Raw genomic sequence first — 22,939 nt, forward strand, 5'->3', positions numbered from 1 at the left:
GCGCCAGCATGACATTGTGGATTGCGGCTAGTGTAAAAATTCACGAAATGGCTGGAATCTGTTTTGCCCAGCAAATATTATTTTTTTTATAATGAGCCTAGTTTCCTTATAGCACTTTAAATTGGTCACCGCTTTAAAGCTTACCAATCCTCTGGGCAAAATTCAAAACATGTTATGCTCCGCCAGGCATCTTGATGTACCTGCCAAAACATTGGTTGATAATTTACAAAATTACTGCACGTGAGATAAATCCTCAACTCCATTTGATATAGAATAAACTGTAGAAAGGGTGAAACCGCCCAGCTCATTGAAATATTTTGGATGTGTACTTTAACTGGTACTTACAGATTTGCAGGGGACTGCAACTTTATCTGGATCTGGAATAATTTTAAATGTTAGCATCAAATTGAAATTGTATGGAAAGCACAGTAAAAAATTAAGGCATACAAGTTCAGGAGAAATTTCAGATGGATATTACAACGGGAATATTACAATCCGTTTTTGAAGCCATGTAATAAACAAAATGGCCATATTACCCTCAAAGATTCAACATAACTTTTTTTTTTTTATACCAACATAATCTTCACCTTCCCACACCATGAACTCTACTAAATAGAGGTTAGTGGACTCTCAGACCGCTATAGACCACCAGGTATAATCTGTACTGTTTGTCAAAGCAAGCCAGTGCCTGCCCACCTTACATCACTGCAGTCCTCTCTTGCTAGGGGTCCAACGAGATCTCTGCCATCTGCTGACTTTCCTCTGCTTACAGTACTCCATCGTTCCTTGTGCCACATACTTTCACTTATTTTGCCTGTATAGGTGTCTCTGTTCACTCGAATGACCTCCCCTCGACTTCAAGACTATTTTCAATTTACTGGTCTTAGTTATCTCCCCGACCACTGGGAAAAATTCCCACATCGAGTGTGCCACCAACGTGATATTGCAGAAATGCCTTCCAGCCTCCTGATATTTCATAGTTTTATGGTAACTGAACTGTAAAAAAAATATGCATATATATGTGTACGTTTATTTTGTCCATGGTGATAATGATAAAGGTACCCCAATAACACATTATTTAGCAACTTTACTAATAATCGAACCTTTACATGTTTATTGCTGCAGTGTAAAGGTGAAATTCGAGCATATTACCACTGGTCAGCAAAACTGACTGGAGAAATACACTTTTAACTGCCTCACAAATTGCAAGTAACAATTGCATTACACTACAAAGCAAGTCTCCAAATAGTCAGTGTCTTCAAAATGATTTTACCATACTTAACAAATTTAACCTTTTTCATCCTAGTTTTAGTTAATTGCCTGTTACAATAAGCATGCATGAAATAATCCATGTATGAAGGTACACACAGTATAATGTGTGGTTTATTACTGTTGTTTTGGGAGGGGGAATGGCTTTGTTTATCGTGAATCATGGCTCCTCCCGACACTCAACAATGGTAATAAATAGCAAAATAAACTCTGCATCTAATAGGTATATACACACATATATATTATTACACATAATACACACTAAGATTTTGGCACATGACTGTGTGAATATTAACTTTGCCACGACCTAATGCTGGTACAATGGGTAATTTGTTAACCTCGAGTAATGAGGATCTATTAAGATCAGTACAATGCATTATGGGACATGTATTTTTTAAATACTGATCATGTGCCTTTTAGTACAAATCACCATGCATGATGCACTGTGAGCTTACATTGTTTCCACCTGTGAGCAAGGCTAACGCCGAAACCAGCAAGGATACGGAAACCCACGCTGCTTCGCCTTTGGAATAAATACTCCGTCTCAGAAATAGGCTTCAGTGTTTGTTTGGTTTTGATGGTCTGCTCCATACCCGTTGTTTCTGAGGCCGATATATATATATATATATATATATATATATCTCAAATAATTCCAACCACTTCCGTGTTCCGGCGAAGAAGGAACTCAGACCACCACAGCAGTTCAGGCAGGATACGCTTTTATTACGTTATTTCCACAGCATAATGACGCGTTTCGGGCTTCACGAGCCCTTGATCACATTCAGCTTCCTACACGTCTGTTACTTTTTATGTATCTTACACACCATGCACGTCCCCTCGTTTGCGTGAAATGCTAGTCACGTGATAATGAAAAGGAACAACAGACTGTCGTGTTTGTTGTACTTTGCGAACAATATATGACTGCTTAAATGCCCATAGATATTTCACGATAAGTCAGTTACATTTAACGTCAGCGAACAAAATTATTTGTTTACGATATTTCATTCATCAATCAACAGGATAAATCCCAACTTGATATATCGCATATATATTCTATTAATATGTACACTATGTGTGTGTATATATATATATATATATATATATATATATATATATATATATATATATATATATAATATATTCATTCTCCTAGTGTCCTGCAGCATACTGGCAATGTGGCACGTTGTTTTCCGAGGTATCAGACTCTGCAGGACCGCCTCCGGATCAAGTGGCCTCTGTGCATAACAGCCCGTGACTGCACGGGGAAAAAGGATCACGGTATCACAGATTCACGGCCCAGCTTGACTGTGTATTCTGGGGCAGAACGTTGGTGATTTGAGGGAGTTCCTGATTTTAGCTTTGGGGTTTGGCCACATCATCAAACTTCCTCCCTTGCCTGGCAAATCAGCTTCCATTGCAGGACATTGTCGCAGCTCCGCACCTGGTCTTACCGGAGAGTTGAATTCTGGGAGCTGCAGTTCGTAACCCCAGAGGAGCTAGCTGACCTCAAGACATTGGGAGGGGCCTAGTATCATAAAGGAGGAAGTTGGACTCACCTCGTTTTTAGCTACGGCATCTGAGGAAGGCTCATGGGAGCCGAAATGCATTATGACACACAAGCTGCTGAATAAAGAACCCCCGCCAAGCTCCCCGCTGTGTCCTCTTGCTTCTTTGACGGAGAGGTATTTTTGGGATATATATATATATATATATATATATCTCACATATTTAAATGTTTTTATTGCACTAAATGCTGTGGTATGAAAGCCCATATTCACAGGCTCTTGTGAAATATGGAAAGTGTTTTGTGGTTCCCTGTGACGTAGGGACCGTATCATTATGTCCACACCTTAACCATTGGCAGAGCTTTACCATTGTCAAGGCAACTTACGATAAGGAGAAAAGAGTAACAAATTATGTGGCTTGGTTTCCTAATTTACGTGGCAAGAAAAAGCAAATTATGGACCAATTCTCTGACAGTCTTACTTTGATGCACAACTTAGAAGGAATTTAGTTGAACTCTGTGTAAAATGTAGTACGTGTGGTCAATCCATAACTGTGGAATACGTCTCTGCCACATAATCACATCTACTGGCTCCGATCAAGACATTTTTATTGCAATCAATACCGATCGTTGGCTGGAGTTTGAGGAGAAACATCCTTCTACCAGCAGAATGCGTTTTGTAACCAAACAAATGGTATATTTTCTAAAATGCTACATACTTCTCTGCATAATTAAAGGATTGCTTTCTTTTACTGCAGGATGCCAAACAGTGTAGCCTAGTATTCCACTTACTGTTTCAATAAAAATATATCTTTGTGGATTAAAAAAACATGGTTTCAAGCTTACTACCACAAAGTAAACATGTAATATAAAAGTACACAGAGGATAACTTGTATAATGTGGTCCTAACTTGCCATAGTTGTGTTATAATATTTATAAAACACTCCGCTTTCGGCCTCTTGGTTCGAATTTCCCAGAATCCTTCGGCGGTAATACTAGACCATATTGCAAAGTTACTTGTTATGTCTCCGCTGTGTAAAAATACATCTATTAAAGTCTTTTCTGTTATACCGTTCACCCACCTGTGCAAAGCGTATCCAGCGTCCACAACCCAGTCTCTCTATGTGTTTACCACCACAACCAGTTATTGTTGTATCTGTTGATACCAATTATTGTTTTTCTGTCCTGCTTTTATGATCAAAATTGTTTGACGTGTGGTCAGTAAATCAAGTATGTATCTGTGCAATTTCATATGCAACATTGAATAAAACACTTTAAACAACCTTACATGTTGTGCTCTTGAATGTGGATGCTATCTTTAGCCTCGTCTGTCTTCACAGCATCAAAACCTACTGGGGGGAAAAGATTAGAGCCCTGTTTTGAGATTTTTGTTCTTAATGTACGTTAGTTTGCTGCATGAGCTACATCTTTTTGAAAGAACTCCATTGCATTTCCTTTACGGCTACACAAAGTATGCATCAACCTTTGCATTTTGTTTCAGATCTCGGTGACTTCGATTCTACAGTTAAACACCCACTCATTGTGGAAGAAAGGAACGCTGCCTTAATTAAGTGCAATATCCCAGAAAGTAACCCAAAAGCACTAGTCCGCTACAGAGTTCGGGGGAAATGGCTGGAACATTCCACTGGTAATGTCTTCCCTGTACTAAAATCTATCTTCTACGTAGACCTTTCTGATTGTCTTTTCCAGCATATTCCCAGCTAGTTGTGCTCATTGTTCTCATTTCTTCACTGCTGCTTTATAAAATCCTCCTTGTATCAACATTTCGTAATGTGTTAGTGCTCCAGTGTTGTGAACGCTTCAAGCAGATCCTTATCCATTTTAAGAAGATTGCAGAAATCGTGTTGAACCAATTTTCAGCAATATAAAAATGTGGGGACAAAGCTTCCAACGTCATTTAATTGTTTTTCCCTCCACCTTGTTAGTGAAGAATAAAATGTTTGTTATGTGTGCTCCTATTCAGATTTCTGTGTGATATGCGCTTAAAGTGATGCTAGCACATTGATCAGGTGCTTTAAATGTAACTCAAGAATGTTATCTCTGAACTGTAAACCTACTGCTCTGTTATGTGCCAATAAGTCGAATTGTATGCTGATAAAAGTTATTGGTTCCTATCCCATTGCTTGCCACACTAATGTGAAGCACTTTGGCTATATTGTGAGAGAATGTGGAACCCCTTTTTTTTTTATTACTTTGTTTCTTTGTGCGTTGGGTATAGCACTAGCAGGCTTTGTTATAGCTCTAATTTCTGGTTTTGTTTTGGGAAAGAATGTTCACTTTGGGAGAGGCCAGTTGTGGAGATCTGCACCACAATGTTTTTGAATGAATCTATACTTGCCTCCTGAATTCCATCAACTCTTTTCCTTGAAATAAAATTTTCCTGCCTTGGATTCCTTCTTACTTTGAAAAATATTCAGGATCTATTGGTCAATTGACCACACCTTTGGCACTTAATGAAGTTAATTGGCTCTCTTTGTTAAATCTGTTTTTTAGCATTCATCCCGAAGTGAATTATGGCTAGTAATGGTCTTAGTACAATTTCCCTCAATCGGCAATCAGTGTTGGGTATACACAGCTGTTTGCTACATAAATTCCTGGCTTTTCTACACTGTATCTGGCCAGCACAGATTTTAAGTTACCAGTTGTCTTGGGTCTGTCTGTGCAGGCTTGCTGTCTGTGACCCTCATCTATTGTTAGCTTCCATGGGGTTCTAATTTCAGACGCTAAAACAAAACATTAGTGAAGCAGACCCACAGATTAGTACAGACTGTCATAGCTTCAAGAGCTGATAGGTCTTATGACATTCAGTACAAAGCTCCTTATCCTCTGAATAGGAGCAGCAGCTAGAATTTTACTCGGTGTAGTATGGTAATGGGGAACTACTGTTATCCTGCCTGTAACAGCTGGAACATTCTACTCCATAGTGCCCGACTTTTTCCCAAATAGTCAGTTTCTGATGGCTTAACATGATCCTCTCTATTGGAAATTGCAACAAATGTGTGTCGAAGGCATTGAAAGGGAACATTCTTGGACTGCACTGACCCCTTGATGATCCAGAATTAAATGTCCAGTATGTTCATCTTTTTTTTCCATAGTAATGTATTCAGTTTCCTCTTTAGGATTACATGTTCCTTGCAGTGCCAGGGCTGTTAGCAGAATATATAAATATATTCTAATAAGAAAAATATATTTCTGCCATTAATTTTCCTTTCAAGTGCCAAGTAAATGTATACATAAGTGCCAAAGAAGATTTCTGTACTTATGCTCTTTTGGCAGATGTAAGTGGTGGCTTTTGGTATATTTGAATGGACTCGAATCCAAGATTAGCCTAGTTTGTTTGATACTTGACTCATCAAAATAGACAGTGAACATGGTCGGACTAGATACATTTTTGTATGACTTAGCAAGCATGGTTGATTTACATATTGTAACAAGCAAAATGAAAGAAGTAATTGTTTGAGTAGATAAATGGGTTAGTGTTAAAAATACAAAGCTGCCTGAGGTTCATCCTTACAAGTCTTTAGCTCGTACCTTAAAATGCAGAAGATACTTTTAGCCGAGTGATGCTTTTTGCAGAGCAAACCAATTTTAGATTAACATGCTGTGTTTCATGCCTACCATGCAGTTGTATGGGGACCTGCTTGCTAATTTGTTGGGGTTTACAAGACATCTATAAAGAATTTGAATAACATGATTTTTATTGTGATTTCTCACTAAAACAGATAACTATGTAGTACTGCCATCTGGGAATTTACACATCTTAAATGTTTCTTTGGAGGATAAAGGATCTTATAAATGTGCTGTGAACAACCCCATTACGCATGAGCAAAAAATAGACCCAACTGGATACAGGCTCATCATAAGTGGTGAGTATTTAATGTCATTGAGAGTTTTCTAGCATGGATTCTTTCTAATGGTCAAATGTACAAAAACATCAATTTTTGTAATGTACATAGAATATATATTATGCTTTGAACAATACATGTATTAAATTTGATAATTGCTCCTCCAGTCATTGTATATCTTGCCCCAAGTCTTATGATAGATTTGATTTTTTATCAATGTATAGTTGCCTAAATCTTTTGTACATTTGAGTTTTGTCCCAGCCTCAGGATCTGTATTCGTTAGCAGGGGAACCCCTTATATTTGCTATCTAATAGTCACAATTTTCCATTGTCTTTGATGGTTTAAGCTCCGTGCCACAGGACAGATTTGCTCTAATCTTTGTTACAATTGTAGTTGCAAAAGTGGCTCTGCACGGCTGAACCTTTTGTTCTAGTATGTTGCTAGTGGAAGCACAGCCTTTCCTCTATATAATTAATCCACACAAGTTACCGTGTTTGTTAACCATGGTACTGCTATCTTAGTTCTGCGTTTGATATCTGAATACTTATTACTCTTTTGAGTGGTTTTGAGTTGAACCGCAGCATCATATCCTCTTTGTAACTTGGGTGAGAAAACCCACACAGCCTTGATTGAATGTGTATGCAAGCTATAAGTAGGATAAAATGTCAGTGCTTTTGGAGCCTTTTTAGGACTTGTACATCAGTGATCAATGCTTTTTCAGTGATCTGTCACTAGTTTAAATGCAGCATTTGCTCTTGTCGAGATTCCTCAAAGAAGTCTAGGTGGAAATAAGAATCAGTTCTCTGTCTGTTGCACCAAGAGGATCCTTGGATTGAGCATGTGCTTAAATTATCCCATGATAAGTGTTGCATACGTCCATCTAGTTGTTGGCAGGAATTTTGTAGACATTAGTGTCCATTTTATCACTGACAAAATGTCAAGTGGACTTGTAGCCCTTAGCTTTATTAATCTCTTAAAACATTTATAATTGCCTCCTGTGGTTGTCGTATATGGTGTCAGCAGAAATTTAATTTGTGGTTTTGTTTTCAGTCATGAGATATGTCTTGGCTTGTGTGTGGGGGCGGGGTAGGAGGGCTGTTTGTGATTACCTTGCTAACAGTAGATAATGAATTTTAATTATGAGTTTCTCGATGGTCAGTATAATGCTCCCCCAACTTGAGTGGTCAGCTGTAGTTTTGTAAGGGATTATCCCCTAACTTCATCTGAGTTTATCAAATTTACATGTACCTTTCCATAATAATCATAACCCACTTTTTGCCAGTCTTGAAACGTTCCTTCTTTGCAATATAAAATATGTTTAATGTCCACCTACAATAGCCAGAAAACTTAGTTAACAATGGGTAGATGTCCTTATTTGCCACTGGTCTGCTAGAGTGTTATAGATGTTGTTTATTTGGAAATACAATAGAATTGAGGATGGACTTGGGTCATCTCTAAACCACAAAATATGTATGTAGTTCAGGCTTGGTACTATCTGGAGTTTTCAATAGAAGGAGTTAGTGGAAATATTTGGAATCAGATCTGTTTCTCGTCATGTTACTTGTGGTTGTTTCATTGTTTTTCTACAAATCTTTACACTTTCAAAGCTTTCCAAACTAGTAGCAATTACTGTGTTGAAGTTGACTTTGTAAAAAACTGAGCTTGTGACACTTTTGCAATTTTCTATAATACGTGCACTGTTTTTTTTCAGGGTCATCATCTGAGGGCTCCTACATTATATATCCTACCATATCTCAAACTTTGGACATTCCTAAGCATGGTTCTGTGACTCTGGAGTGTGTTGTCAGCGGATCAGCTTTCCATGTGCACTGGGTGAAGGAGGGGCAAAATGTGGCGTTTGGCGGGAGGTTCAGATTGAAACACACCCATCTTGTGATCGACCGTGTTGAACTAACAGATGCTGGAAACTACTCATGCGTGCTGGATAATGGACTTGGCAAGCGTCAAACCGCAAACTACACTGTGAGAATACTTGGTAAGAGCTGCAGTTCTCTTCAACGCATTAATTTACAGGTCATAATAGTATGTTAAATCTACCTTTCAAAATAAATGAGTTGCACGCCAGTGAAACTTCAGATCACTCTCAAATGTAACTAAATAGACTGATTGAATAATTATTTTCGTTCTGTGCGTTTCCTTTTTCGGAGTCAAGATTTGTATTAAAAAAAAGTGATATCTAAAAAAAATATATATATTTTTCTTCTAAGAAGTGTTTTTTTTTTTTAGATTATGTTTAGTCTTGCATGTGAACCTATTTTGCTTCCAATATCCTTGAGTGTTCAATGTAGCGATTTCCTTATATAATACATTAAGGTATGAAAATGATCAGCGGACATCGGAATACTTATTGTGTGCCTCAATTGTTTATTGGTATAGTTGTATATTAATGAACAGTCTTTTCGAAGCATAAGACCATATTATCATTTTATTGTGAGCTGTTTGATATCACAAACTGTGATCTTGGTACGGTCAGGCACCAATTTTTTGATTAACTGAACTGAAGGGCCCTGCGCTTCTCACCCTGTAAGCCAGTAACTCCTTCGGCTCACAATTTGATCAACTTGCGTGTGGAGCACCAATATAGCAGAATCCATCATTTTTGTTCTGTGAGTTATAAAGTTCTTACATTTCATATAAAGCATTTTAAAAAACGAATTATTAAATATGTACACTCATGAAACTCTGTAATTCTCCAATTACCTGTACCCTGTGAACCATAGCTCTACATTGGCTGGATAACAGCTTTGAGATATGGACTTTAGGATATCAAATATGTTGTCATCTGCTAGATGGGCAATACGATGCTAATGTGAAAGTACTCAGCAGTGAACTAATCGGTGGATTACAGTTTCATAAGTGTACATATGTGGTAATTAAGTATTTATGTATGTTTTGATGCTTCATCAATGTGCAGGCCCGGAGCATCAATACTGCTGACATTGGCCATCTGGCCCAGGTGACTAGTAATGGCCGTCTCAACATATTCTGAACTTGTTCACATAAAAGGTTCACCTGATATGGGTTAAAAAGTAAATTTTGTAAAATTAAATATTCTTTTTGAGTGGTGGCCCGGAGATTAGCAACATAGGAACACATGAGTCGTTGGTCTCTGTGGCGTTGTAGATCATTAAATGTTAGTTTAGTGAAGAAAAATGTATAATCAGAAAGCCAGTCAATCAGTTGCTGCCAGGTCATGTGAGAGGACATTCTCTTTTTTGGGGGCTGGGGGACTTGTGTGTGCATTAGGAGTGAAAAGGGGCGGGATCAGAGTAGGGACTATAATTGTATCCAAAGCAATGGTTTTTGGAAATGTGTCCTTAAAATGTTGACTTTTGATTTGGTGTTAAAACTCTGAGGAGGTATAAGCATCCTCTATAATTTCATCATGTAAAGTATTTGCTTGCTAAAACAAATATTCTCATCCCAGTGTGGGGGAGCACTGATAGAAGCTTGATTTCACCTTCCGAAGTCCTGCTTTTTCCTGTACCTTGGCTTTCTATCAGCAAAATGTGCCCGTCCTGTCCTTTCTTACCTTCTACAGTCGGCCTCATTTCACGTATTCTATGGGCCATGCCGGAGCTTTCGAGCTGTTGCAGCTAGGGTGTGAGTTCTACACCAGTTATTCCCCAAGGCTTACCCAATTTGGCTGCCAGCCTAACTAGGTTAGGTTCCTCTTTGGAGAAACAACAAAAACTAACTTAGATGGTAATTGTGTGCTTCCCAAAAAACTGCAAATTATTAGATGACATAGGAAGTTTGCCATTTTTGTTTTATTATTAAGAGCAGAGACCTTCACAATAAGCCCCTTTGTCTCACAACACTTGTTTCATGCTCATATTTGAATGTGAGCGACTAAAGATATTCATCCTAGCTTCGTGGAGCATATGAAACATCTTTTCACACTACTCTGCAGTTAAATGTCTCCCAGATTATTTGGTCTTTTCAATGCCGAACTGATACAGGTTTGCCAAGTCTTACAAATGGTCATTATTATGATGGTTAACGGCAAAGATGGGCCATGCAAATGAATGTTGAATGTACTGTTAATGTTTGTTTATTTTTCCACCATTAGAACCTGCCCTGATTTCTCAAGAATTAAAAGACCAAAGGTTGCCGTTGGGGAAGACTGCACGCTTCATTTGTGACGTTCATGGAGTTCCTCCTCCTAACCTCGCCTGGCTTCACAACGCAGTCCCTATTCGCCCCTCTCCACGCCGCTTAATGTCCGGAAATCGACTGGCAATCAGCAGTGTGACCAGAGAGGATGCTGGGCTATATCAGTGTATAGCAGACAATGCGATTGGATATGCTCAGTCCACAGCTAGGCTAACCATCCAGCCAGGTAGATTGTCTTCAAACGCTCGGGACCATGCCCTAGTTTGTTCTGTGTTTTATTAGCCTGTTTGTCTGTCTTCCGCCTATTTTATTTGCGACATCTAAAATGTATGCATTGGCTTGTCACATAAAATCTTAGATAGACACACTTCTGTTTAGCTTTATAAAAAATGGTAAAAGTCAGTGTAACGCTCTCAACACAGTTTTTTGGGGGTCCAGCCTTTAATGAGCGGTCTTGTCAGACTGCTGTGTTTCGAAAACAAATCATTTACAATATACGTACAGAGGGGCTTTTGGTCAGGGCCTCCATTTATTGGTCACTTTAATTGCTATTCACATCTTGCTTCCGCCCACCCTAGCTTACAGCATGGAGCAGTTGGTCATTCCACTGGCTCCCTTCACTTTCACGGACTGTGCAAAGCATGTGCACTTTAGTTACATTCACCTAAAAATGTAAGGTTAAATAGTTAATTTCTCTTCAATTGCAAAGCTGGTTCAAAGTATGCTATTTATGTCATTTGATGGTTTTGATTAGCGTTACATACCCTCAATCAAACATGGTTTGTCTGTGAATCTAATTAAATTCCTTAAGTAGTGGAATCGGTCTGCCTGTGCTGTTGCCCTTTGCTTTGTGTAGATGAGTTCAGCCTGTTGGTATAGGAGGATTTTGGTTGCTTTTCTTGGAGAGGTTACTTTTGTACACTTAGATTCCATCAAATATCCAAAATGACAGCCTTTCAGAGAGTTTGTGTGAAACCACGATTACTTTCTCGCTCTTACATTTCTGTGGATGCACTTCTGGTGTTGTTGTGTTGCAGTCAAGACTTTAGCACTTTTCTAACTGCAAATCTGATCTACATGTACCTTTTACTTCATTTTAAAACAGACCGAGGCTCCAAACCAGTCATCGTTTCTGCTCCAGCCAGTGCTCGGGTGCTGGATGGCGACTTTGTAACATTGACCTGTAATGCCACGGGTGTGCCACCTCCTGTCATCCGCTGGTATAACAACCATGGACTAATATCGAGCCACCCCTCCCATGTTCTAAAAACAAAATCACAGAAGTCGCCTCAGGTTGGAGCAGATGCCCCGGCTTCGGAGCCTGTACATCTCACAATGTCTCGGGCTGGGTCAAGCTCCCTCTACATTCACGCTTTTACGGCAGAGCATTCTGGGAAGTACACTTGCGAAGCGACCAATGATCATGGCTTTGCAGCGTCCGAAGCTTTCCTCACAGTTGGTAAGCAGACCATACAGTTGTTGCATTCTTTTGATTGGCCATTTTTCCTGTAAACCAAAGCTATGCGACTACCCTGCCCAAATTGGTCTGTCTTCACTCATTTTTTTCATAGATGGAATTCACAAATGGGGATTATTGCAAAGTAAGGCCCACACCCTCTGATTCAACTAATAGTCAGATTCTTGTTATCTTTTGTTTCATGGAAATGAGCCAGGTTTTGGAACAGAAAATATGGGCAAGATACCTAATGCTGCCCATTGCATCACAATGCAAAATCCCCACAGCTGCACTGCTCCTCTTCTCCTCAACCTGCCAAGGCCAACACCCAGCTCATGCTATCAGTAGAATCTGCAAAACCTGTACTATTAAGCATAACCTCCACTCGCCAGACCCCATTTCATGCCATTGGTAGCTTCCATAAAGGATACTGGGTGTTACAATAAATAATCCCAAGCGCAAGCCCCCTCTACTCTCATACTTCGGATAGCAGCCATATCTGTCTACACATGTATAACCGTAATGTATGCTCAGCACTGTATTAATTTTGTTGTTTTGAGCAGATTTCATTCCCCAGAACCGATTAAGATTTGTGTTCTTTTGGAGGTTTGATTTTTACTATATTCTAGGTCAACTAATTTGATTATGAAATTTAATGGAAACGGGTTTTTATAAAGCGGTGACTACCCGGAGGCATCTCAGCGCTAATTATTTAAGACTTGTTTTACTGTACAAGTACACTAAAATAGGAACTATTTTATATAAATTAGTTAATTTAGTGATTTTTTTCCCATCAAAGACAAATAGTGGCAACTAAAACATGGCTGTGGCAGCACCAGGATGTTACCCATAACGCTCAGTAATATAATCTGTCTTGGTGACTCTTCAGTATTCTAGACCGCCTCCTTTGTGCTAGCCTTTCTTCCACCACTCCTGTTGTCTCAGCTGGTGTGTCCTTGGTGTGCTATAGCAGAGATCTTACCCTACCAGCCATTTTGCATGTGCAGTGCATACATGCAACCACTTCAGTTTTTGTGAATTTCCCACTAACATTAGGTCCAGTAGGTCGATAAAATAGATATTTATCTGCCTATACTTTCATACAAGCCAGCCTAAAAATGCAAAAACTGCGAATCCTATGAGACACAACTGCATCGAACAGGAAAAGCAGAATTACTAAAACGAAACTATTTAAAATAATCTCTGTAACTAAATACCGCACTTCATAGTTTTCTGAAAAGCGGTTTCTTTTTGTAACATGGGATAAATCCAATATGTGCTTTAAACGTACTTTTCCAATGCAGGTAAATCAGTGAAACCGCATTAATGATCTCTTAGAGCGCAAGGATTAATGCATGAGAAGTGAGCCCTTTATCATTCTTTTTTGCAAAGGACAGCATTGAGCATTTTCGGCCACATGCATCAATCTATTTAGGAAGTGCAAACGGTGCGAATCGGTAAATTCGGCCGTTTGCGATTCCTAAATAGGTTTTTGGATGCATGAAACAGTTTTGGGGAAAATCGCTTTTTTTAGCGAATTCCTAAAATGCGATTGCTTTTAAAGAATCGCAAATTTGTGATTCCTTAAAAGCAAAGCATGATTGCTTTTAAAATTACGAATTCGCAATTAGGGGGTGCAAATTACCACGAGGGTGAACCTCGTGGTAATTTGCGAAAAATTATTAAAATGCTCAAATTAGCATTTTAAACACTGTCATGTTACAGACACACATGTCCTTAGGACATGTGTGTGTGAAACATGCACTTTAAAATACATTTCAGGGGGGGAGGGGTCCTTTGGACCCCCCCTGCACCCATGGAATGCATTAACATTTTGCGAATCGCTAATTGCAATTTGCAAAATGTCAATGCCTTCCCATTGATTCCTATGGGCCTTTTGGCCCATAGGAATCAATGGAATTGCGAAATCGCAAATTATAATTTGCATAATATTTGCGATTCGGTAAAAATTGCGATTTTTACCGAATCGCAAAAACTATGCGAATAAATTGATGCATCCCGTTTTGCGATTCCTTATTTGCGATTCCCTAATTTTCGCAAATAAGGAATCGCAAAACCGGACTTTGATGCATGTGCCCGAAAGTGTCCCTCGTGTAGGAAACCTAATAATTGACATCATTCTTAACCTCCTTCCTCTCCTTAATTGATTTGGGTGCCCTGAAGCTATCGGCCACTGCCTTCCAGCTGAAGGTGGCCATCTTTTGCTTCAAAAGTGGCCAAGGATATTTGAGAGAAGTAAAAGTTCTCTTGACACAATCATGGTGCTACCCGCTGTGAACAAATAGTGCGAGCACAGCATAAGAGAAGGTGCTTTCAGCTACCTATGTTAAATGTAGAGGGAAAGGTGTATGTTTTTTAATACCCGGTGAGAGAGAGAGAGATTGGAGCAGACTGGTAGTTGGAGAGAAAAATTGACCAAGCAGTTGTAAAACGAGTACTCCCACAGTGCCTACTACTTGCTGTTGCTTTTTATCACTCAGCATGATCAGCCATCCAAGGTCTGGGAATATAAATTAGCTTGGCTACATAAATCACCATATGGATAACTTTTAATACTTTTGCCTTTTACCTTGATTGCCTGTTCTGTATTTAGATGTGAATGTTTTGAAAGTTTATCTTTAACCCGGTTTCCTACTCTCCATCTCATCTCCACAGTCCCTTTTGAAACCAGCACAAAGGCAGAAGAAGCGACTCCTATGGAAGTTGTTCAGAGTGATGAAGGAGATTATGACTACGACCTAGAATTCCAAAATGCAACACCAACAACCTGGCCAGATGGCAAACCAGCAACTGACAAATCCTCTGATGGAGCCACCCCACCTGATGCCCCCATCATCCTCAGTCCACCGCGCACGCTCAAGCCTGATGTCTATCATCTGCTGTGGAAATCCGGAAAGGACGGAGGCTTCCCCATTAATGCCTACTTCGTCAAGTACAGGAAGGTACGCTTTACCATCCACTCTCCACTCTGCTGTTTCGTGCTGGCTGGAATTTGTTTGAAGGCTGCATTGTGAGTCACACGTGTTTCACAACTTTAGGGTTACATTACATTAGGTGAATACCTGATTGTCCCTGAACGACTTAAAGTTTTTGAATACTGCAGGCGGGGAAGCAGCTACAACACTTTTCTGGTTTTTAGTCTTGTTTCTCAGTTTGAGGCAAGCCATGAGTGTGGGACTCTAGGGATATTATTTGTTGCTAGAGATCGGTTACACACCAGATCTGCAAATTCTGGAAACATATGGTTGTACGAATTATATGTGCAAACCTTGCCCCACCGACCCTGGTGCTTATGGTGTTAAGGTGCAACCCTGCAGTTTGTTGTTCCTTTGCCTCCTAAATGCCAGAACACAAAGTCAGTACTTCAAACCCTGAAGTCAGATTGGCCATAAAGGTACTCAGTTACATATACAGAAGTCCAATGCCGCAGTTCATTGGCTGCCTGCTATTACCCCATCCGGTATAGTTCAAAACTGTGTGCTTTAAATGCACCAGGAGTATTGGAGGTAAAGAATCCGAACTCACTGCAAGTCCACTTGGTAGATTGCTTGGCAGCAGCAAATGTCCCAGCATTCCATTGGCATCAAACCCAAAACAAACTTCCTTCTGGTTCATAACAGTAACTGAAGGACATCCTCCTGCTGATGTGTTCACATCCATCCGGTAAGAAACTGACATGACCAATGTCACACATCCTACTGAAGTTGCTGCAAAGCATCCTAGCGATTCCTCGAAATAGAAAATGACGTTGAAGCCTTGGAGCCTCAAATGCTGCAGTGGCTTATTAAAATACCAGAAGTTACTTTCATGCCCCTCATGTGCATCATTGCTGTCTAAATTCAGAAGCAGAAAAGCCTACTTTATCCTCTTCACCAAGCACCTCAGACCGTACAGTTTAAAATGTACACGTCTCAAGTCAAGCTCAGTAATCGAGCAATGGTGATATGAAAAACTAAGTCGTTTTATGCGCTGAAATGTGCTGCAAACTCCTTCAGACTCTGAATTCCAGGGGAAGCTTTCATAATGATTCTGGCTTTGGTGGGTGATCATCTACTTTAGCCACGAATCAGGAAGGCTTGTTATGTATGGAGAACATTTAACTAAAGTGGACTTCCTGAAAGAAGAGTTTTTTGTGGTATGGGAAACTAACGAGCTAGAAAGGCATGATGCGCATGTTTGCTACCCTTGTTCAAATTAGCAATCCTTTCAGGCATGTGCAACTTTTCACGCTATTTTCTAGTTGATTTTTTTTATTCTATGTTTTTCTACATGGATCTTATTTTGTATAGATAAAGTTCCCGATCAACTGGTCAGTAATGAGTAGCTTGCATGGAATGCTCTAAATTTCCTACATGTCATTCAAAATGACGCAACATGGTGGTGGTGCTCTAGAAAGTACCATGCAGAAATCCATTGAATGATGACATATGCTTTGTTCTACATCTGGATTTTTAATGTTTGTCAGCTGGGCATGTGTTTAATTTGGTTGTTAATTTCAGTTTCTTTTTTTATACTTTAAACTGCATTTCTTAATCATGAAGCTGGATGATGGTGGCAGCGTGGTTGGTAGGTGGTACACAGTCCGTGTTCCCGGCAGCGAGAATGAGTTGCGAATCTCGGAGCTGGAACCCTCAAGCTTGTATGAAGTCTTGATGGTAGCACGAAATGCTGTGGGAGAAGGTCAACCTGCCATGCTTACTTTCCGCACCAGCAAAGGTGAGTGCTTCTGTCTTCAAGGGAGTTTGATGTGGCTGGATGTTGGTGGTTTGCTTTAGACTGTTGGTCGGAAACGTGTGTAAACCTATGTTAATGGAAATATGACAATTTGAAGTAGAAATCTGTGGTGGATCCTTCTCTAGAGTAATATGCAGAGCAAATGTGCACTTGATCTTCTAAAATGGATAGCTCTTTCTGTATTTTGAAGCAGTGATAGAAGTTGTTTTAGATGGCATTAAGTTGCAGTGACTTTTTTCTGTTGCGTAACGTCTCACTGAATATTGTTGGTTTTGAACAACTTTTTCCTACTGTTACCACTTGATTGGCCACAAACGCCTATTCGTTTTTTAACAACCTTTTTTCTATTATGAATGACCTCTTTTTCAAAGTGTGCGTCCAGTCCTGTTTTAGTATTTTTCTTATCCCGTAGACATTGTTTTTTAGCTGATTGTTGTAAAAGGTTTCTCAAGCACTTGCACCAATTTCTGCATGAAAGTGGCAGATACAGAAAATTGATGTGAACAGTCTGCCTTTAATGTTGCCACCTGATTTCTAGTAAAATTAAGATGTCCTTCCTGCGCCTGTCAACTATGCAATTTGAGTACTTTGTCCTGCAAAAATTGTAGGGAAGAAAACCTGCCCCATACATGCAGTTCTCGATGGAAGGAATTCTGTGGCGGCAATCCCTTACATGAAACATGGCAAAAGATGTCCCGGAGAATGAATATTACTGCTTTGAGTATTGACCCTCAGAAGGAACCTCGGCCAATGTCCTACGTTTCCTGTGTGGTGGATGATCTAGGTTACACTGTTTCTACTGCAGAGCTCTGTGAAGCACGGTATTTTGGTTTTCCCAACTTGAACACAAGCCTCATACCTCAATGTTCTCCCTCTTAATGTCGAGTCATTTCGAAGGAAGAAGATGGAACTTGTCTGGTTATCTTCGGACCTGCAGAAAAGTCTAGACCTTGGGCTAAACTCATTCAAGTTTCTCATCAGAGATGGAATGGATTTTTGTGGAGGGATTTCCTCATTATTTTATTGTTTCACATGACGCACTGCTGTCTATAATTTAGATTGTAGTGCCTTACTGATTAGGCTATACTGCCTCAGCCTCACCAGCTGCTTTTCAGGTATAAACCTAACTATGCTTGTTTTCTGCATATTGTCAGAAAATCTCCTGCTAATAATGTGTATAATCCCAACATTAATGATCGTTAGTAATGTGCGATCGACTCATGGTTTCTTTGCCTTTTCCTGTTAACTCCTTGGGATGAGTGGTTGCCAGGCCACTTTAATCACTAACCGGGCACTAAGCGACAGAGCCCAATAACAAGGTACCAAATTTATCAAAGGGTTTCCATGGCACCCGCACCCAGCAGCAGATTACCATGCCACCTGTCATCGGGGCCAAAACTATAAAATCTCCTCTGCCATGAGAAATGGGAGGACAATGGTACGCTGACACAGACCTACCAGTAACCAGGACATTTCCCGCTGATAACCAGTGAACCGGCCCCGTAGACAGTACCACAATGTATGGTGAAACGTTTACATCTCTGAGCTGATCTCGGAACAAATCTAATCTCCCTGAACCGTAATGCTTGGGTTTTTTATGCTTTTTCCTCCAGTTTTTTCTGCCTTTGCGATCATCTGTATTTTAATCATGCTGATTCCTATCCATGTTTATAATAGCAGTTGTTGGTATAGTAAACCCCCACACGAATGTAATTTCTTATGTGTTTATCCTACAAAAACCCTTCCTCTACGTGTGAGTGGCTTGAACGAGAGGTGTGAGCTTCATTTTTGTTGTCTTTTTATCCACAGAGGTTTGGCTATATCCATAATTCTGTGAGCTAAGGGAATAGAACTGTGTGTACCCCAAACAAAGTGATAGGTGTGCAAAACATAGGGAAGAAAGCACATGACCGATACTTATTTTTCGGACGGTGGCTAGGAAAAAGTGACGATTTCGTTGAAGTAAGCCCAGCGTGATTACCGATATGGTATTATGTCGACTCCCCATTGGTAGAAGTGTTCACTTTTGTCACATTATTTAGTGCAGTTCTGGATCCAAACGCTAGGTGGCAGGATAATGCAAACGATTTTCAAAGTTAAAGTCGTTTTCTAAACCTAAAAAGGATGTCCTTTTGTTGTTTTCAATATTTAATTTTGCCAAAGAATGTTGTGAGCAACTTTTTAACAAAATTAGCTTGATTTACTGCATGCATAAAATCTGAGTTGAACCAATGAAATCAGTTAAGTGTTGTTATCAAAACGAACTATTTGCACCGGTCAGCTAATTTATAGTAACATTTTAATCTTATCTTTGGCCACATTCTTTTCATTTATATGCAGAAAAAATTGTTCAGGCTCCCTCGTCAAAGCCACCTGTTCTCCAAGAGGGCGTGAACTCCAATTTCGGAGTGGTCTTACCAGATTCTTCTCGGCACAGTGGTGGTATGTAAACTAATTCAATATTGTCCATCTTTAAGTGACTGCCTACAGACTAAGCACATTGCCTCAGTTAAATTTATCATTCGCTCGTATTTCTGCTCCCCCTGCTCTTTCTGCTCCCCCTGCTCTTTCTGCTCCCCCTGCTCTTTCTGATCCCCCTGCTCTTTCCGCTCCCCCTGCTCTTTCCGCTCTTTCCGCTCCCCCTGCTCTTTCCGCTCCCCCTGCTCTTTCCGCTCCCCCTGCTCTTTCCGCTCCCCCTGCTCTTTCCGCTCCCCCTGCTCTTTCCGCTCCCCCTGCTCTTTCCGCTCCCCCTGCTTTTTCTGCTCCTGCTCCTTTCTGCTCCCCCTGCTCTGCCTCCTCTTTGTGCTCTGCCTCCTCTTTGTGCTCTGCCTCCTCTTTGTGCTCTGCCTCCTCTTTGTGCTCTGCCTCCTCTTTGTGCTCTGCCTCCTCTTTGTGCTCTGCCTCCTCTTTGTGCTCTGCCTCCTCTTTGTGCTCTGCCTCCTCTTTGTGCTCTGCCTCCTCTTTGTGCTCTGCCTCCTCTTTGTGCTCTGCCTCCTCTTTGTGCTCTGCCTCCTCTTTGTGCTCCGCCTCCTCTTTGTGCTCCGCCTCCTCTTTCTCCTGTCCCTCCTCTTTTTCCTGTCCCTCCTCTTTTTCCTGTCCCTCCTCTTTCTCCTGTCCCTCCTCTTTCTCCTGTCCCTTCACTAAACTAGCCGAGAACGTGCTTTACTAGTGAGTGTGGCCAAAAACCCCTTTAAAAAAAAAGATCTGTAGGCGTAGCAACTAGAAAAGACAAGTAAAGCTTTCTAGATCCATTTTAGATTTTTTTTTTACTTCTGTTAGCTATTTAGGGAACTCCTGGAGCGATTATGCTATTGACTACTTCTCTACCAATAAATGAGTCTGGCTCCTCCCACTGTCATGAGAACAACTCCTCAAAAACTGTACTACTGTGGGTCGCAGATGCATAAAAAAAGCAGTTCCGATGTGGGGTCACGACAGACCTCAGCCCAGAGTCCCATTCCGTGACCTATTTGTTTCAAGAACGTTTCTGGCAGGTTTTCATTGGGATCTAACACAACTCTTCATCACTTTGGGATTCCTTTGCTAAGACGCACCAGCCCTGTATCCGGTTTAGTGGTCCAATCGCTTGTTCCTCATATAGCTACATGGCCAGCTATATGGACTCATTTAATACAAGGCCCCAAATGTCGGGGTTTCACCAACGTCTCTTTTTCAAGGGAGGAGTATTTGGCTTTTGGGGCTCCCTGGCATTCAGACAGCAGGCAGGCGGTACAGGATCTCATGATGCAGCTGCAGTAGTTCTTGGGGGTTCACAAACTATTATTGACAATTTAAGCAGTGTTTCATCTTGGGGTCCTACCTAGAAAGGCTCACTGAATTATTGGAAGTTATAAGGCGTTCTGATTTGCATGGTAACAAAGTACTCCCCACCCTCTTCCTTCCTATTGAAGTGTTTTTTTTTCCTCTAAGTGTCAAACCACTGTTTTGGCTGGGCATCAACATTTTTGCACCAAGGACAACTTACAAGAATTTGTAGTATCCTTCAATATAGCTTTAAATCCACATCACACTACCTGTTGAACTTCCCCAACCATTAGTTAAAAAGGTTAAGTCTCTTGAACCAATGATACTGGACTAACTCACAGGATGTGCTTTACAGCCAGAAATCTTATAGTAGTATCCCACTCATTTGCAAGACTACAGCAGCAGCGTGCCCATGTAAGTCTGGCTTTGGGCCTAATCTGTAAGAACCTGCAGACTCTAGTAAGATCTCCCCACTGCCTTTTATTCGTCTACATATAGTCGACCACAGGGCACGCTAAAGAGGCTCCACCTGCGGTCAGTGTTGGTCACTTCTTAGTGTTCTCACTGTACCTTTAATTGTCTGCGTTAAACTGGTCAGCTTCTTCTCTCCTTGGCTCCAATGAGCAATTCAATTCTGCCCATTTATGTTTTCACATTTAAGGTGCCCCCAGCCATCTTATGTGACCCTAGTTCATACATACTTCTGTACAGCGGTGCACTTTTTCCAACCAAGCAGTCGATGAATCCCTGTAGCTTAGATTTACATTGGCTTGATTATGCAAATAATCTATATCACAGAGTCCAGTCTGAACATTTACAACGCCAGCCGAATACCTGGGCTTACCTGATCCCCAACCTGAGGAGATGGCTCAACTAACATGGCCTTCATTGCTGCCTTCATCTGCTTCACCCGGCACATTGCTGCCACACCAGGAAACTATTTAAGCCCTCGCCTTTTACTTTTGTTCTTCCATCTAGACTCGCGACTGAGCCACAGTTACATTCATGGATGCCCCTCGTTAAGAAATACTGCGGTCAATCTTTTGAACAGATATCAGATCACTTGGAGGTGCTGGATGATAGCTTCACATTCCTCATAGCCCTCAAGTCTTTTTGATTCTGAATGCCCTGTTCTTTGCTCTTTCTGTGGGACAATAATTGGCTCTCTGAGGTGCCCATAACTCTTCGAAATAGACTACAAATACCTTTTTCTTTGAATAGTATTTTAGATTCCTTTTCATTACTTTTCTCCTCACAGGATAGCAGATAGTCATTAACATTAGATGTTAGTTTTATGGCTACCTGCTAGGCCCACTTCCCTTCCCTTTTGATGCTTGTTCATTCATCTCCTTTCTTTGTACTGTATTTGCCAAGTTGTCTAAATATGATGTGCACATCCCTCTACATTTGTTTTTAGGTTGAGCATGTAACACAAAAACAAATCTGTTTGCCTTGTGGTTGTATTGTGTTTGCGGTTTTCTTCAATGTCATCTGTCGTCTTTGTAGGGCTCTAAAAGCATGTAAATAACATTGTATGCTTGAAACATTTTCGGTGCATTATTGCAAGGGATTTCTAGTCGTCCCGTCAGTCTGGTTCTGCAAAAAGGCTTCCTTTCTTAACAGTTCGCCTCGTTTTATTTAAATAAAACATGGTTGCCTCACCAAACATTGTTTGATGTCAAACTTACTAACCCTCCTTCTCTTTTACTCTCTCTGTTCCCTATTGCTGTCTGTAACGCCAAGTGAGTTCTGTAAGTATCGCTCCAGTGTGCTGCATGTTTTTAAACAGACTTGCAAACCGCTTGGTTTTTAGTGACAGTAAAGAAGTGACTCTTGTTGTCCCTCACAAATAAATTAATGAAACTGGTCATAAGCACATTGTTACCCAATAGGTGTGGCCTAATGCTGAGAGCCTTCTGCCTCTTGGACAACCATCTATGCCCTACATAATGCGTACACAATGGAAGCAAGGCCTTGATTTTTAGATCATTGAACTGGGCGAACCATTGTTAACTTGAAATATTTGAGCTCACTGGGCTCCTAAATATTGTTGAGAAGCAGTAAAGTTTTCGTAGTCTTTACCGGAGGTCAGACTGATTTGTTACATTCTTCACCAAGGTAGTTGGCACCTGATTAATGCCCTTAATCAATCCATTTACGTGCCTTTCTCAAACAATCAGCAGATA

At 40.5% G+C, this 22,939-nt stretch overlaps 1 protein-coding gene across 3 annotated transcripts in view; it reads left to right on the top strand.

Annotated features, from left to right (window-relative positions):
* The window catches only part of CDON (cell adhesion associated, oncogene regulated), a 124,974-nt gene that overhangs the window by 66,593 nt on the left and 35,442 nt on the right, over positions 1–22,939 (top strand). For all 3 annotated transcript variants that reach the window (XM_086957410.1, XM_086957411.1, XM_086957412.1), the window contains exons 4-11: positions 4,275–4,421; positions 6,517–6,660; positions 8,352–8,636; positions 10,734–11,003; positions 11,883–12,236; positions 14,910–15,196; positions 16,796–16,970; positions 19,329–19,430. In XM_086957410.1, coding sequence (XP_086813536.1) covers positions 4,275–4,421; positions 6,517–6,660; positions 8,352–8,636; positions 10,734–11,003; positions 11,883–12,236; positions 14,910–15,196; positions 16,796–16,970; positions 19,329–19,430 — 1,764 coding nt within the window. The remainder of the gene's footprint in view (positions 1–4,274; positions 4,422–6,516; positions 6,661–8,351; positions 8,637–10,733; positions 11,004–11,882; positions 12,237–14,909; positions 15,197–16,795; positions 16,971–19,328; positions 19,431–22,939) is intronic.

This window comes from Lissotriton vulgaris, chromosome 2_1 (assembly GCF_964263255.1).
Source record: "Lissotriton vulgaris chromosome 2_1, aLisVul1.2, whole genome shotgun sequence".
Taxonomy (NCBI): Eukaryota; Metazoa; Chordata; class Amphibia; order Caudata; family Salamandridae; genus Lissotriton; species Lissotriton vulgaris.